We start from the raw sequence: 16,560 nt of genomic DNA, 5'->3' as shown, positions 1-16,560 counted from the left end.
TACCTCTTGCTTTGTATACTTGCTCACTCCGACTATATGTTTGCCTAACAGAATTGCTATTGCGACATCCAGTGGACACATTTAGAGCAGCAGTTTCTTTAATTAAAAAATGCAGCTCAATTTTACACTTAGTAAACTCATCTCGCGGGCCTGATTGAATCTGGGCAAGAACTTTCAGCATCATCAAATCAGGCCCCTGTTGCATAGTGTCTACGTCATATTAGAGGCTGCATGATTAATTGATTTTAATCGATTTTTTACAGTGTCCGCTAGGTTTGGGCGATATGGCCTAAAAATCAAAAAAATTTGATTTATGATTTTATAAGATTTTTTTTAATCCTAATTTTAAAAGAAATCAATGAAAACAAATGACAGAGATAATTTAAAACAAGATTTTATTTCATTTAATCAAAAAATAGTAGTTTGAAATTACACTGTATAGACTGCATATTATTCTTAGCAAAATTGTAATTTGTATATTGTTGATTTTTTAGACTAGATATAAATTGTACTTACGTAATAATTATTAAATAACTACATTAAGAGCTTCCTCTAGGAGGCAATAATTCTGTCTTGAACAAATTACTTTTGTTAACAAAAATGTGGCATTGCACACATGGCATGCAAATAAATGATTATCTCCAACAATGAGATTAATACATTGCAAACTTAAAACTTCTCTCTTGAATAAAATACTTCTGTAAATAAAAATGTAGCATTGCACATTGCATGCAAAAAATAATTAAGTAATACATTGAGTTAACTTTTTGAGTTTAGTTTTAGTAAGTGGATAAACGCAGGCTTTTTCTTTGTTCGTGCTCCACACCTTGGCAACGTACACAGCGACTGCGTTGGTGATGGTTCCCAACTGGGCTTCTTTCTCATCATACATGGTACCTTGTGTAAATGATTTCACCACAGTAAGATGCTTTTTAATTCAAGTTTGTTTTTGTTGCTGTCTCGTTCGCCTCGTAAGGTGTTGCATTTCCCCCACTGGACTAGAGTCTTCGGTTTCAGATGCTGGAGTAAGTTTGTTGTGCTGCTGCCTTTTTAAAACAAACTTTGCAGCATGCAATCCTTTGGTCCACTCGAGTTGCCCGCAAATCTAAACTACTAAAATCTAATCTTCAACACCTTTCTTTTCTTTGGAACAAACGTCTCGTTAGCGTTAGCATTAGCCATGTTTTGTTAGGTGTGGTGAATCTCCGTCAAGGAAATAAGGGGGGAGGGCGGAAGCTAGCGAAGTTTTTGGTGGCAAAAAGTATGCCGGAACAAAGGAAATAGATTTTAATTTTCTTTTAATCGTCTGCCACAAAAAACTTGAATTCATCGACAAAATCGATATATCGCCCAAACCTGCTGTTCGCCACTCTAAGACTAATCACTGATTTCATTCCTGTGTGTTTAGAAGCAGAGTTCCAATGCCACCTACTGTACAAAGTTGTAAAAACAAGCTGTAATCCCAAAAACTGTCCCATCGTAGCTAATATGTTTATGAGCAAGATTGCCAAATTGTGGCTGTCCAAATGTTTTCATGGCAGTGTGCAACAACTTGATGTATGCAAACACTGGTTTTATATTGTGCTCTGCAAAGCTGTGTTGGCATGATTTTTTTTTTTCCCCCATCCTCATTTTTTTTCTTGTCACGATCCAAAACATCCAATCACCATCGTCATCCTTCCTCTTTCATCCTAACGATGTGATTTATTTCATCTCATCTGTCTTTTTTTCCCTCTTGGTCTACCTCTACTCTCCTTCCCCTCCCACCTTCACTCTCCCTAACTCTCTCTCTCTCTTTGCACTCCTGGCAGCCTCAACATTGCGGTGAGTCAGTATCATGGAGGCAGGCAGCGGGGCTGCCGCAGCAGTGGGGAGTGCGGCGCTCGGACTGCTGGGAGCCACAGCAACGTCCAGCCTGGACATCTTGGACAGGTAAGGCGACTGTATGAAGTCACACACACACACACACACGCACACACACACACACACACACACACACACTGGAGACCAGCGTTCAAGCGTTCTGCATCATGTGGAATCGGGGAACAAGAGAGATGATTGTGCGTGGGAAGAAAACCACACCTTAGGTTGTGGTTTGGTCCACATGTTAGTTGTGTGTGGTCAGATAGTGTCTATAGTGTTGACTGTCATGCACTGATTATACTCTCTGATTGAGAGGCAGATGCTCATGATTTGTTAGTTTTGCCGCCTGCAGCAGTGCCCGCTTGTATGAGTGTGCCGGGGTGTTGATGCTGATAGAAGCGGGTGTTACTTGGCTCAGTCTGTGCCTCAAGGAGAAACGATGCTAGCATATGTCGGGGAGGAGGAGGAGGCCTCGCGAGACATGCCTCAGCACTGTTGCCGAGCTGATAGGATGAGTTCAAACAGTTACCACCCCAGACCCTGTGCACCCTCCCACCCACATCCCCGTCAACCCACAGCGACTTGGTGACAGCTGTCATTAACCGTCACCACTGGGAAGCCCTCGCCAACATTGGCTTCATTGACTGAGCGCCACAACTCGTGGCTCCAGCTACCACTGCCCCCATTGAAGCTTTCAGGCAGTTACGTCATTGCTCCTGCTATGCACTCACACCCGCATATTTGTGCACTGTCATCATAACCCCACTCTCAAGTATTTATTCATAAATGCTCAATGGCACACATGCTAAAATAACCTCATAGGATAGCCTTTGCCAAATATTGTTGGCAGAAGGGCAAGTGCTAAGTACACACACAACCAACACTAATTTATCATAGTTATTTGTGATATCTGCATGCTTTCCTTGCAGACATGCCATTTCCTACTGCTCGTGGGGTATCACTTATCAACTCCAGATTAAGTAGAATTGTCACATTCTCTACCAGCGTGTTATGACTAAGCGCCTAAACTTTTTGCATCCGTTGTTAAATCAGAGGAAATTAAAGCTTCACAGTTACACATTTAGCTTGATGTCTCTCTTCTCTTTTGCATCGGTGCTGTTCTCATCCTAGTGGCCAGTGGTAAGAGTTGTGACTCATATACTATATGTAATAAGGATCTGATTCAGGTTGTGTGATATAGATGATGTGCTATGGGAGCACAAAAAATCGATTCACATCCGAATCACTATTCCTATACATTCCGATTCTAAGGCGATTCATAATTTTCAAAATGGTTTAAAAAAAGTAAAACATATATGTGTGAACATATGTATATGTGTATGAATATTGTGGGTGTGGGAAAAAATCGATTCGAATTTGAATCGCGATTCTCACGATGTGCGATTCAGAATCGATTCTCATTTTTAAAAAATCGATTTTTAATTTAATTTTTATTTTTAATTTATTTTTTTATTTTTAATTAAAGGCCTACTGAAACCCACTACTACCGACCACGCAGTCTGATAGTTTATATATCAATGATGAAATCTTAACATTATAACACATGCCAATACGGCTGGGTTAACTTATAAAGTGACATTTTAAATTTGCCGCTAAACTTCCGGTTCGAAACGCCTCTGAGGATGACGTATGCGCGTGACGTAGACCGGCGAACACGGGTATGCCTTCCACATTGAAGCCAATACGAAAAAGCTCTGTTTTCATTTCATAATTCCACAGTATTCTGGACATCTGTGTTTGTGAATCTGTTTCAATCATGTTCATTGCATTATGGAGAAGGAAGCTGAACAAGCAAAGAAGAAAGTTGTCGGTGCGAAATGGACGTATTTTTCGAACGTAGTCAGCCACAACAGTACACAGCCGGCGCTTCTTTGTTTACATTCCCGAAAGATGCAGTCAAGATGGAAGAACTCGGATAACAGAGACTCTAACCAGGAGGACTTTTGACTTCGATACACAGACGCCTGTAGAGAGCTGGGACAACACAGACTCTTACCAGGATTACTTTGATTTGGATGACAAAGACGCAGACGTGCTACTGTGAGTATGCAGCTTTGGCTTCTAAACATTTGATCGCTTGACCGTATGTGCGCAACTTTTTTTTGCGTATGTACGTAACTTTTTTTTAAATATATAAGCTTTATGAACCTTGGGTTAGGTGAACGGTCTTTTGGGCTGAGTGATTGTGTGTGTTGATCAGGTGTTTAAATTGTATTGGCGTGTTCTATGGAGCTAGGAGCTAGCATAGGAGCTAGGAGCTAGCATAACACGTACCGTACCATACGTGCGCGTCACGTACGTAACTTTTTAAAAATATATAAGCTTTATGAACCTTGGGTTAGGTGAACGGTCTTTTGGGCTGAGTGATTGTGTGTGTTGATCAGGTGTTTGAATTGTATTAGCGTGTTCTATGGAGCTAGGAGCTAGCATAACACGTACCGTACCGTACGTGCGCGTCACGTACGTAACTTTTTAAAAATATATAAGCTTTATGAACCTTGGGTTAGGTGAACGGTCTTTTGGGCTGAGTGATTGTGTGTGTTGATCAGGTGTTTGAATTGTATTGGCGTGTTCTATGGAGCTAGGAGCTAGCAGAGGAGCTAGGAGCTAGCATAACACGTACCGTACCGTACGTGCGCGTCACGTACGTAACTTTTTAAAAATATATAAGCTTTATGAACCTTGGGTTAGGTGAACGGTCTTTTGGGCTGAGTGATTGTGTGTGTTGATCAGGTGTTTGAATTGTATTGGCGTGTTCTATGGAGCTAAGAGCTAGCAGAGGAGCTAGGAGCTAGCATAACACGTACCGTACCGTACGTGCGCGTCACGTACGTAACTTTTTAAAAATATATAAGCTTTATGAACCTTGGGTTAGGTGAACGGTCTTTTGGGCTGAGTGATTGTGTGTGTTGATCAGGTGTTTGAATTGTATTGGCGTGTTCTATGGAGCTAGGAGCTAGCAGAGGAGCTAGGAGCTAGCATAACACGTACCGTACCGTATGTGCGCGTCACGTACGTAACTTTTTAAAAATATATAAGCTTTATGAACCTTGGGTTAGGTGAACGGTCTTTTGGGCTGAGTGATTGTGTGTGTTGATCAGGTGTTTGAATTGTATTGGCGTGTTCTATGGAGCTAGGAGCTAGCAGAGGAGCTAGGAGCTAGCATAACAAACACGCAGGTGTTTTTATGCAGGATTAATTTGTGGCATATTAAATATAAGCCTGGTTGTGTTGTGGCTAATAGAGTATATATATGTCTTGTGTTTATTTACTGTTGTAGTCATTCCCAGCTGAAATCAGGTCACCCCCGGCTCTCACAGCATCTTCCCTATCTGAATAGCTTCAACTCCCCACTAGTCCTTCACTTGCACTTTACTCATCCACAAATCTTTCATCCTCGCTCAAATTAATGGGGAAATTGTCGCTTTCTCTGTCCGAATCTCTCTCACTTCATGCGGCCATCATTGTAAACAATAGGGAACTTTGCGTATATGTTCAACTGACTACGTCACGCTACTTCCGGTAGGGGCAAGCCTTTTTTTTATCAGATACCAAAAGTTGCAATCTTTATCGTCGTTGTTCTATACTAAATCCTTTCAGCAAAAATATGGCAATATCGTGAAATGATCAAGTATGACACATAGAATAGATCTGCTATCCCCGTTTGAATAAAAAAAATTCATTTCAGTAGGCCTTTAATCAATCCAACAAAATAATACACAGCAATACCATAACAATGCAATCCAATTCCAAAACCAAACCCGACCCAGCAACACTCAGAACTGCAATAAACAGAGCACTTGAGAGGAGACACAAACACGACACAGAACAAACCAAAATTAGTGAAACAAAAATTAATATTATCAACAACAGTATCAATATTAGTAACAATTTCAACAGCAGTGATTAAAAATCCCTCAATGACATTATCATTAGACATTTATAAAAAATTTAAAAAAAGAACAATAGTGTCACAGTGGCTTACACTTGCATCGCATCTCATAAGCTTGACAACACACTGTGTCCAATATTTTCACAAAGATAAAATAAGTCATATTTTTGGTTCATTTAATAGTTAAAACAAAATTACATTATTGCAATCAGTTGATAAAACATTGTCCTTTACAATTATAAAAGCTTTTTACAAAAATATACTACTCTGCTTGCATGTCAGCAGACTGGGGTAGATCCTGCTGAAATCCTATGTATTGAATGAATAGAGAATCGTTTTGAATCGGGAAAAAATAGTTTTTGAATCAAGAATCGTGTTGAATTGAAAAAAAATTGATTTTGAATCGAATCGTGACCCCAAGAATCGATATTGAATCGAATCGTGGGACACCCAAAGATTCACAGCCCTAATGAATGTATGTATATGTAACGTGTATGTGTATGTGTATGTATATATATGTATGTAGAGCTGGGTGATATATTGCGGGTTTGTCTCTGTGCGATGTAGAAAATGACTATTTTGTGAGTATTCAAGTATACGTTCTAGCGCAGTTGCTTTTAGCGGCGGGCAATACACTTCAGGCTTTTCTCACTCTTTCTTGTCTCTCCTTCTCACAGAGAGATAAAACAAGCGCACATTGTTACATACGTCACATACTGTCGCGCGTGCAACGTCATACGCCCTCGCCGAGCAGAGAGGGTAAAGTTAGCTGTGGTAAGTGGTGTAAGCGGAGCGGTGCGAGTGGTAATACGAGAGAGAGAAGGTGCGGATCTGGTAACAAATGGAGGAAGAATTAATTCCCAAGAAAAACAGCATGGCGTCCATTGTCTGGCGGTGGTTTGGCTTCAAGCGGGAAGATGTTGAACAGACAACCGAAATATGTAAAGTATGCGGCAAAAGCGTTACTACAAAAAGTAGCAGCACTACTAATTCGCAGCATCATTTGAAAAGTCACCCGCTAGAGAATAAAGAGTGCTTAAAACTCGGCATGTCAACATCTCCGGCCGGTGCCACCCAACAAAATGCCGAAAGCAATCAGCACTGACCCAATTGAGCCTGGCGTCTTCCATTTCCACATCAACACCGTATGAAAAAAAACAGAAGGAGCTAACGTTTGCAGTAAACTACCACATAGCGAAGGACATACACAATTTGATTTCCTATTATGCAGCTATTTTTATTTTACAGTTATTTAAATATATTGTGTGACATCATACACAAAAGTGCACTTTATTTGTTTTAAAATATTGTAGTGGCATTCTGTACAAAAAGTGCACTGTAATTTAGTGTGATTTGTCATCTTAGTGACATCATGCACAAAAGTGCACTAATAGCTTTTTTTAATATGTCTGACAATCTTTCACTTTGTTTTGAAATTACATAAATGTTTGTGTCAATGCTTAATAACTGTTTAATAAATACAGTTTTGACTTGGTTGTGATTTCCTTCTCTGCATGAAAGTTTAAAATTAGCATATATTAATGCAGTATGAACAAGAATGTTTTAATGTAGACACATAGAATCATCATACTGCTGTGATTATATGCATCAAGTGTTAATTCAAGGCTAAGGCAAAAATATCGAGATGTATATCGTGTATCGTGACATGGCCTAAAAATATTGAGATATTAATAAAAGACCATACTGCCCAGCCCTATATATATGTGTATACAGTCGTGGTCAAACGTTTACATCACATGGACAAAGATAAGACCTTCTGGAGGAAAGTTCTGTGGTCAGATGAAACAAAAAATTAGCTGTTTGGCCACAATACCCAGCAATATGTTTGGAGGAGAAAAGATGAGGCCTTTAATCCCAGGAACACTTACCTACCGTCAAGCATGGTGGTGGTAGTATTATACTCTGGGCCTGTTTTGCTGCCAATGGAACTGGTGCTTTACAGAGAGTAAATTGGACAATCAAAAAGGAGTATTACCTCCAAATTCTTCAGGACAACCTAAAATCATCAGCCCGGAGGTTGGGTCTTGGGCACAGATGGATGTTCCAACAGGACAATGACCCCAAACACACGTCAAAAGTGTTAAAGGAATGGCCAAATCAGGCTAAAATTAAGGTTTTAGAATGGCCTTCCCAAAGTCCTGACTTAAACGTGTGGACAATGCTGAAGAAACAAGTCCATGTCAGAAAAAAAACAAATTTAGCTGAACTGCACCAATTTTGTCAAGAGGAGTGGTCAAAATTTCAACCAGAAGCTTGTGGATGGCTACCAAAAGCGCCTTATTGCAGTGAAACTTGCCAAGGGACATGTAAGCAAATATTAACATTGCTGTATGTATACTTTTGACCCAGCAGATTTGGTCACATTTTCAGTAGACCCATAATAAATTCATAAAAGATCCATGAATGTTTTTTGTGATTAACAAGTATGTGCTCCAATCACTCTATCACAAAAAAAGAAGAGTTGTAGAAATGATTGGAAACTCATGACAGCCATGACATTATGTTCTTTACAAGTGTATGTCAACTTTTGACCACGACTGTATGCATGTATATGTGTGTATATATACAGACTGTATATGTGTGTACATACATGTATACAGTAGGGTTGTCCCGATACAAATATTTTTGTACCGGTACCAAAATGTATTTCGATACTTTTTTTAAATAAAGGAGACCACAAATAATGGCATTATTGGCTTTATTTTAACAACATATCTGACGGTACATTAAACACATGTTTCTTATTGCAATCCAACAACAATTTTGTCCATAAATAAAATAGTGGACATACGAGACAACTTTTCTTTTATTAGTAAGTGTGCAAACAAAAGCTCCTAATTTAGCTGCTGACGTATGCAGTGACATATTGTGTCATTTTCCATTCTATTATTTTGTCAAATTTATTAAATGGTAGAAAATGAATAATTAATCTACTTGTTTATTTACTGTTAATATCTGGTTACTTTCTGTTTTTAACATTTTCCATCTACACTTGTGTTAAAATGTAATAATCACTTATTCCTCTGTTGTTTGGAAGCTTTACATTAGTTTTGGATGATACCACAAATTTGGGTATCAATCCGATACCAAGTACCGTATTTTTCGGACTATAAGTCGCAGTTTTTTTCATAGTTTGGCCGGGGGTGCGACTTATACTCAGGAGCAACTTCTGTGTGAAATTATTAACACATTACCGTAAAATATGAAATAATATTATTTAGCTCATTCACGTAAGAGACTAGACATATAAGATTTCATGGGATTTAGCGATTAGGAGTGACAGATTGTTTGGTAAACGTATAGCATGTTCTATATGTTATAGTTATTTGAATGACTCTTACCATAATATGTTACGTTAACATACCAGGCACGTTCTCAGTTGGTTATTTATGTGTCATATAACGTACACTTATTCAGCCTGTTGTTCACTATTCTTTATTTATTAAAATTGCCTTTCAAATGTCTATTCTTGGTGTTGGGTTTTATCAAATAAATTTCCCCAAAAAATGCCACTTATACTCCAGTGCGACTTATATATGTTTTTCCCTTCTTTATTATGCATTTTCGGCCGGTGCGACTTATACCCGGAGCGACTTATACTCCGAAAAATACGGTACTTATAGGATCATACATTGGTCATAATTTAAGTCCTCGTGTGTCCAGGGATATATATCCTGAGTTTATAAACATAATGTACATTTTTAAAAAATGAAAAAATATTTTGTGATGCTAAAAAATATAGATCATAGTAGTATTCATAAAGTAATCATAGTATTATCGACTAGATACACTGTTGTACTTGGTATCATTACAGTGGATGTCAGGTGTAGATCCACTCATGGCATTTGTTAGTGGTGAGCTATTGTATCCTCCTACAGTGTGTAGTGAAGCATGTTTAGCTATTCCTCATCCTTCAGAGATGATACTGGTGAGAAACGTACTTTTTTTGTCGCCATGTAGGCGAGGATTAGTGATTTAGAAGTAGCTAAAACACTGCCGACTGCGGATGGACGTTAGCCTCTAGTTAGCTCGCCATGTTTTAAAGCACCTCTGGCGGATCGGCATTTTAGTGTTATAACTTCACCTTTATCGTTACTTTTTAAGTCAAAATGCGTCCACTCTCCCTTTTCTGTCTACACACTGCGTCTGCCTGTAAGTACGCCGTGATTGTGCGTTGCCGAACATGCTCCTTTGCTCGTAAAACCAGCAATGTCACAACGCGACTACAGCGCGCTGTCATGCTCGTTTAAAAAAAAAAAAGGGGGGGGGGGGGGCACCGGTATTTTTTAGAGGCGCTATCGTACCGTTTGATTCATTAGTATCGCGGTACTTTACTAGTCTCGGTATACCGCACAACCCTAGTATACAGTTTATATGTATAGTGTATGTGTGTGTATATATAATTATAAATGTGTTTGTGTGTATAAATGTATATATTTTAGTGGTGCACTAATTTGTTTTACAGGCATGTGAAATGTCCGCGAAAACGCGGAAATCCTTGTTTTGAAACATTATTTTTTGTGTTAAAATATCACGTGCAAGTTGTTTTTATGAAATATAATAAAATTAAGTTCTAAATAAAAGTTGTTGAACGCTCGCCTCAGTCGCTTGTACTTATTTCCAGATGTATTAATGTATCAAAACTACTAGTAATGTACTTGCTCATTTACTGTTAATATCTGGTTCTGTTGTAAGATGTGCGAAGTTGATAGATATTGGTAGGAACTGGAACACTCTGTCGTATACGCCGATCCACAGCATCCCAAACATTGCTCAATGGGTGAGTATGATGGCCATGCAAGAACTGGGATGTTTTCAGCTTTCAGTAATTGTGTACAGATACTTGCAACATCGGGTTGTGCATTGCTATGGTGCAACATGAGGTGATGGTCTCGGGTGAATGGCACAACAATGGGCTGAGCTCAGGATCTCGTCACGGTATCTCTGTGCATTCAAAAAGCCATCAATAAAATGCACCTGCATTTGTTGTCCATAACATACGACTGCCCATACCATAACCCCACTCCTACAACGTTGACATCAGCAAACCGTTCTCCCAAACAACGCCACCCACACTGTGTGCCATCTGCTCTGAACAGTGAAAACCGGGATTCATCCGTGAAGAGATTGTGCCAGACGCCATCGAATGTGAGTATTTTCCCACTCAAGTCAGTTACGACGACAAACTGCAGTCAGTTCGAGACCTCAATGAGGACGACAAGCATGCAAATGAGCATCCCTGAGATGGTTTCTCACAGTTTGTGCAGAAATTCTTTGATTATGCAAACCCATTGTTGCAGCAGCTGTCCAGGTGGCTGGTCTCGAATGATCTTGGAGGTGCACCTGCTGGATGTCAAGGTTATGGGCAGGTGTGGTAACTCGTGGTCTGTGGTTGTTAGGCCAGTTGGATGTACTGCCATATTCTCTGAAACGCCTATGCAGACGGCCTATGGTAGAGAAATAAACATTCAATTCACGGGCAACAGCTATGGTGGACATTCCTGCAGTCAGCATGCCAACTGTATGCTCCCTCAAAACTTGCAACATCTGTGGCATTGTGCTGTGTGATAAAACTGCACATTTCAGGATGGCCTTTTATTGTGGGCAGCCTAAGGCACACCTGTGCAATAATCATGCTGTTTAATCAGCATCTTGATATGCCACATCTGTGAGGTGGGGTGGATTATTTTAGCAAAGAACAAATACTAACTAGCACAGTTTTTGACAGATTTGTGACACATATTTGAGAGGAATAGGTATTTTGTGTATATAATTAGCGTTGCATAAAAAATGTTGCATTTATATTTTTGTTCAGTGTATTTCTTCAGATGAGACTGGAGGTTTGAATAAAGTCCTGAGTTGGGTGATACAACCAATAACAGCATTTTCGGTTTTGGCGTCGAATCTTGGCCTTTTTGTCGTCTAAACTACACATTTGCGTGCATAAACTAAAACTGCCGGAAACACGCAAAGCAATTTGGTTAGATTTATACCATATGAATAATCCGCTGACAAAGTTCCCATTTGGTGCTGTCACCGATTGGGAACATTCTAAACGGGCCATTTGGAGGAAGGCAATATTGTTTCATTGATACCTCCACAATGTCTCCATACTTTGATTTTACATTTTCGGGACTTATGCAGAGCCCAAATGAACATAAACAGGTACCAATAGGAAAGAAAAGTTGACTTTGCATGATAAGGCCCCTTTAACACTTTAGCGATTAGCCTCTTGTGCCCTCCTGCTCGGTGTGTGTAGTTTAGCATGCTTAGCCATTCCTTTTCCTCGAGTTCTCCTGTGATAATGATACTTGAAAAAAATATTATTTTCAGCCATTGTGGTGAGGATTAGTATCTTATTACATATTAAACTATCTTCTGCCCTGTAAATAAATTGACGTTTTCGCGCCAGTGTTTTGGCAAGACACGCACACTCCTGGAATTGATGCTCCTTCTGCATGTGTGTAACAAGGAATATGGGAATACCATTGTGTCTCCCTGAGCTTTTGAAGGAATCGTTGTACGCGAGTACAATCTTTAGCATGTAAACACTAGGATACAGCTGTGGTAAAGATCAGCTGGGCTCGGTAGCTCATCAGCCGATGGCTGATTTGTTAAGGCAAGTATCACTCAGGGGGTGCTTATATCCTTTTAGTGCGGATTAATGTATTGCTTTTCTGGTTGAACTATGACGTCAAACCACAACTTGTTGTACCTGGTGTCCGCGGTAATATTGGCACAGATTGCAAATACTAAGTATCTAATTGCTTTGATTATGTTAAATAGCAGACAGCATCAAACATTTTTCTTAAATTGCGCTATGAACATGACGCTACTACCAAGAATGTCTCGAAGCAGATATAGGTCAGAAGAAAAGAAAGACTGGCGCTAGAGTGTTGTTTCATCTTTAAAATCCTACTAAAAAAAGACATGTGTTTTCTTGTCTCTCATAATGATTGTGAACGAAAAGCAAAATTCCCAAAAAATTGCAGTTCCCCTTTAAGTCCCCTCTTGCCAATTTTTTAAAAATGAATCAAGATATTAGTTTTAAATAATGTTATGGTTGCATTTTGTATTCTATTGTAGATTTTTCAAATTGACCAGAAACAGAAATCCCCTCTTGGTAGTCCCCTGTTGGTGGATATGACGTGTGTGTGCGTGCTTGTGTGGGCGTACGCGCGCGCGCGTGTGTGTGTGCGTGTGCATGCATGCATACAATCATAATTGGCAGATGATAATGCAGATAATGTGATACTTCTACAGTGTTGTCTTCATGTAGCTTAGCCCCTGCTCATTGGACACAGCTACGACAGTCGTGAACTAGGTCTAAATCCTGCCCCAGGGTTACCATGGCAGCAGTAGCTTAGCATACATTAGACAGTGGTCCAGTATTAATGCAGAAAGCCAGTGATTGAAAAGAGCTGAAAACCACAAAGGCTGAAGAGGAATGGAGTGGAGACTTTGGTGATTGTGTTAGGGGAAAATATGTCTTTGTTTGAACCATGTGTGCTTTGCTGTTAATAATGCACATGCCTGGACTACTAAAAATGGATCATCAATCTTTGCTGAACATAATTGGTGTTATGTATTCAGTCCAGTCCGCTACCCAAAACTTAAAAAGTTTTCCATTTGTGCTTGACTAACTAACATATCAATCAATCAATCAATCAATTAAAGTTTACTTATATATCCCTTAATCACAAATGTCTCAAGTTAAAGTTAAAATACCAATGATTGTCACACACACACTAGGTGTGGTGAAATTTGTCCTCTGCATTTGACCCATTGTTCACCCCCTGGGAGGTGAGGGGAGCAGTTGGCAGCAGCGGTGGCTGCGCCCGGGAATCATTTTTGGTGACTTAACCCCCAATTCCAACCCTTGATGCTGAGTGCCAAGCAGGGAGGTAACGGGTCCCATTTTTATAGTATTTGGTATGACTCGGCCGGGGTTTGAATTCACAACCTACCGATCTCAGGGCGGACACTCTAACCCAGTGGTTCTTAACCTGGGTTCGATTGAACCCTAGGGGTTCGGTGAGTTGGGCTCAGGGGTTCGGCGGAGGTCAAAACACCCCCGACTCATCGTGTAAATACAAACTTCTCCCTATCGGCGTATTACGGATACGGCAACAGCAGAAGTCAGACTGATTTGCAGGTGTGTAATATGTTGTGAGTTTATGCACTGTGTTGGTTTTGTTGTTTGAACAAGGTGATGTTTGTGCACGGTTCATTTTGTGAAAAACATGATTGATTGAAACTTGTATTAGTAGATTGCACAGTACAGTACACATTCCGTACAATTGACCACTAAATGGTAACACCCGAATAAGTTTTTCAACTTGTTTAAGTCGGGGTCCACGTAAATCAATTCATGGTAACACTTTAGTGTGGGGAACATATTCACCATGAATTAGTTGCCTTATTTGGCATGGCCTTATTATAACCCTAACCCTCTAACCCTAACCCTAACCCTAACCAAATAACTCTAAAGTAAGTCTTTGTTACTTAGAATATGTTCCCCTAGTGTCCAAAAAACTCTAAATTAAGTCTTTTTACTTAGAATATGTTCCCCTAGTGTCCAAAAAACTCTAAATTAAGTGTTTGTTACTTAGAATTTGTTCCCCTAGTGTCCTAAAAACTCTAAATTAAGTCTTTGTTACTAAGAATATGTTCCCCTAGAGTCCAAAAAACTCTAAATTAAGTTTTTGTTACTTAGAATATGTTCCCCTAGTGTCCAAAAAACTCTAAATTAAGTCTTTGTTACTTACAATATGTTCCCCTAGTGTCCAAATAACTAAATTAAGTTTGTGTTACTTAGAATATGTTCCCCATACTAAAGTGTTACCAAAAACATATAACTTTGTCTTGAATTTGAAAAAAAACATTTTATTTTTCACTAAAGAATGGTTCGGTGAATGCTCATATGAAACTGGTGGGGTTCGGTACCTCCAACAAGGTTAAGAACCACTACTCTAACCACTAGGCCACTGAGTAGGTGGTTAATGGGAACAATCAAACACCTTGGAAGGGACCAAAGATGTAGGGATCCCCCCTGGGTGACTGGTGCAATGGATGCCGAGTTAATATTGTGGGAGTCCAGTCCATAGTGGGGCCAGCAGGAGATCCTCTTGTATGTAGACACGTCGGGGTGCAGAGACGTCACCAATTGATGCATAAAGAGTGGTCACCCCGGGTCCCGACTTCCTGTGCAAGTCCAGTCCATTGGGAGACCAGCAGGGGATCATCTTGAATGGAGACAAGTCAGCAGCGCAGAGACGTCACCAACTGATACAAAGAGGAGTGGTCCATCCTGGATCCCGACTTTGAACAGCTAGCGCGTCATCCGTGAAAGCTGATCCGTGGTCACCTGATAACCTCTCCATGCAGGAGAGGGGGGCAGAGCAGAAAAAAGAGACAGCCGATCAACTGTACTAAAAAGTGGTCTATTTAAGGGCTAGAGCAGGGGTCGGCAACCTTTACCACTCAAAGAGCCATTTTGGCAAGTTTCACAAATTAAAGAAAGTAATGGGAGCCACAAAAAAAAAATTTTAATTTAAAATGAAAAACACCGCATACAAAGCTTAAATGCTTTGTGCTATGTTAACCAGGGGTCTCCGACACACGCACCGGCACACACTTGAATGTGGAAATTTGATGTTAGTACAGCCCGCGAGTTTTGAATGGCGCTTGATAGCGTCATACTTTCCAACCCTTTCATTTTTCCCGGGAGACTCCCGAATATCAGAGCGTGATGACACTGCATTTGGCGCCCTCTACAGTCTGCCCTAACAGTGTACCTGCTCGACCACACGTAGAATGCAACTTCAGCTTGCTCACGTAAGTGACAGCAAGGCGTACTAACTCAGCAGCCACACATCTTACACTGACGGTACCAATACCCAGAATCCCATGCAGCCCTAACTCTTCCGCTCAACCAACGCACGGAGAGGGGGCGGGGGTGATGTGTGGGGGGATTTGGTGGTAGCGGGGGTGTATAATGTAGACCGGAAGAGTTAGGGCTGCATGGGATTCTGGGTAATGGTTCTGTTGTGTTTATGTTGTGTTACGGTGGGATGTTCTCCAGAAATGTGTTTTTCATTCTTTTTTGGTGTGGGTTCACAGTGTGGCGCATATTTGTAACGTAACAATGTTAAAGTTGTTTGATACGGCTACCGTCAGTGTAAGCTGTGTGGCTGATGAGTAAGTATGCTTTGCTGTCTCCTGTGTGTGCAAGTAATAACAACATGCAACTTGTGGCTGGACTGGCACGCTGTATGTAAATGATATAGAGGACAATTACTGCAGTGCAATTAGGGCACGCCCTTTATTTAGTAATTAGAGTGTAAATAGGATTATTTTTTCCCTGGGAGTAATCTATGAGAGACACTGAGATCCATAAGTCTCCTGGGAAAATCGGGGGGGTCGGCATGTATGTAGCTGAGCCGCATCAGAGTGGTCAAAGAGCCGCATGCGGCTCCGGAGCCGCGGGTTGCCGACCCCTGGGCTAGAGGATAGAAATGAGTTTTAAGATGGGACTTAAATGCTTCTACTGAGGTAGCATCTCTAACTGTTACTGACCGGTAGGGAATTCCAGAGTACTGGAGCCCAAATAGAAATATAAGAAGAGTGACCCGGAACTGTGTAAATGAACTGAATGCTATACTGAACACTATGCAGCACTTTAAAATAGGGACGTGCCTATTGATCTGCCGCCGATCGGTATTGGCCAAAAAAGTATGTGATCGGCCACTGCCGATTAATGC

The 16,560-nt window shown here is 40.4% G+C and overlaps 1 protein-coding gene across 3 annotated transcripts in view; it reads left to right on the top strand.

Moving 5' to 3' along the window:
• Positions 1-16,560, top strand: part of arhgap32b (Rho GTPase activating protein 32b) — a 288,605-nt gene that overhangs the window by 71,446 nt on the left and 200,599 nt on the right. For all 3 annotated transcript variants that reach the window (XM_062048339.1, XM_062048338.1, XM_062048337.1), the window contains exon 2: positions 1,812-1,932. In XM_062048339.1, coding sequence (XP_061904323.1) covers positions 1,838-1,932 — 95 coding nt within the window. In that variant the 5' untranslated portion in view covers positions 1,812-1,837. The remainder of the gene's footprint in view (positions 1-1,811; positions 1,933-16,560) is intronic.

This window comes from Entelurus aequoreus, linkage group LG05 (assembly GCF_033978785.1).
Source record: "Entelurus aequoreus isolate RoL-2023_Sb linkage group LG05, RoL_Eaeq_v1.1, whole genome shotgun sequence".
In the NCBI taxonomy this organism is placed as follows: Eukaryota; Metazoa; Chordata; class Actinopteri; order Syngnathiformes; family Syngnathidae; genus Entelurus; species Entelurus aequoreus.
The sequence above is the reverse complement of the archived record's forward strand: the minus strand, read 5'-3'. Positions and strand labels throughout refer to the sequence as shown.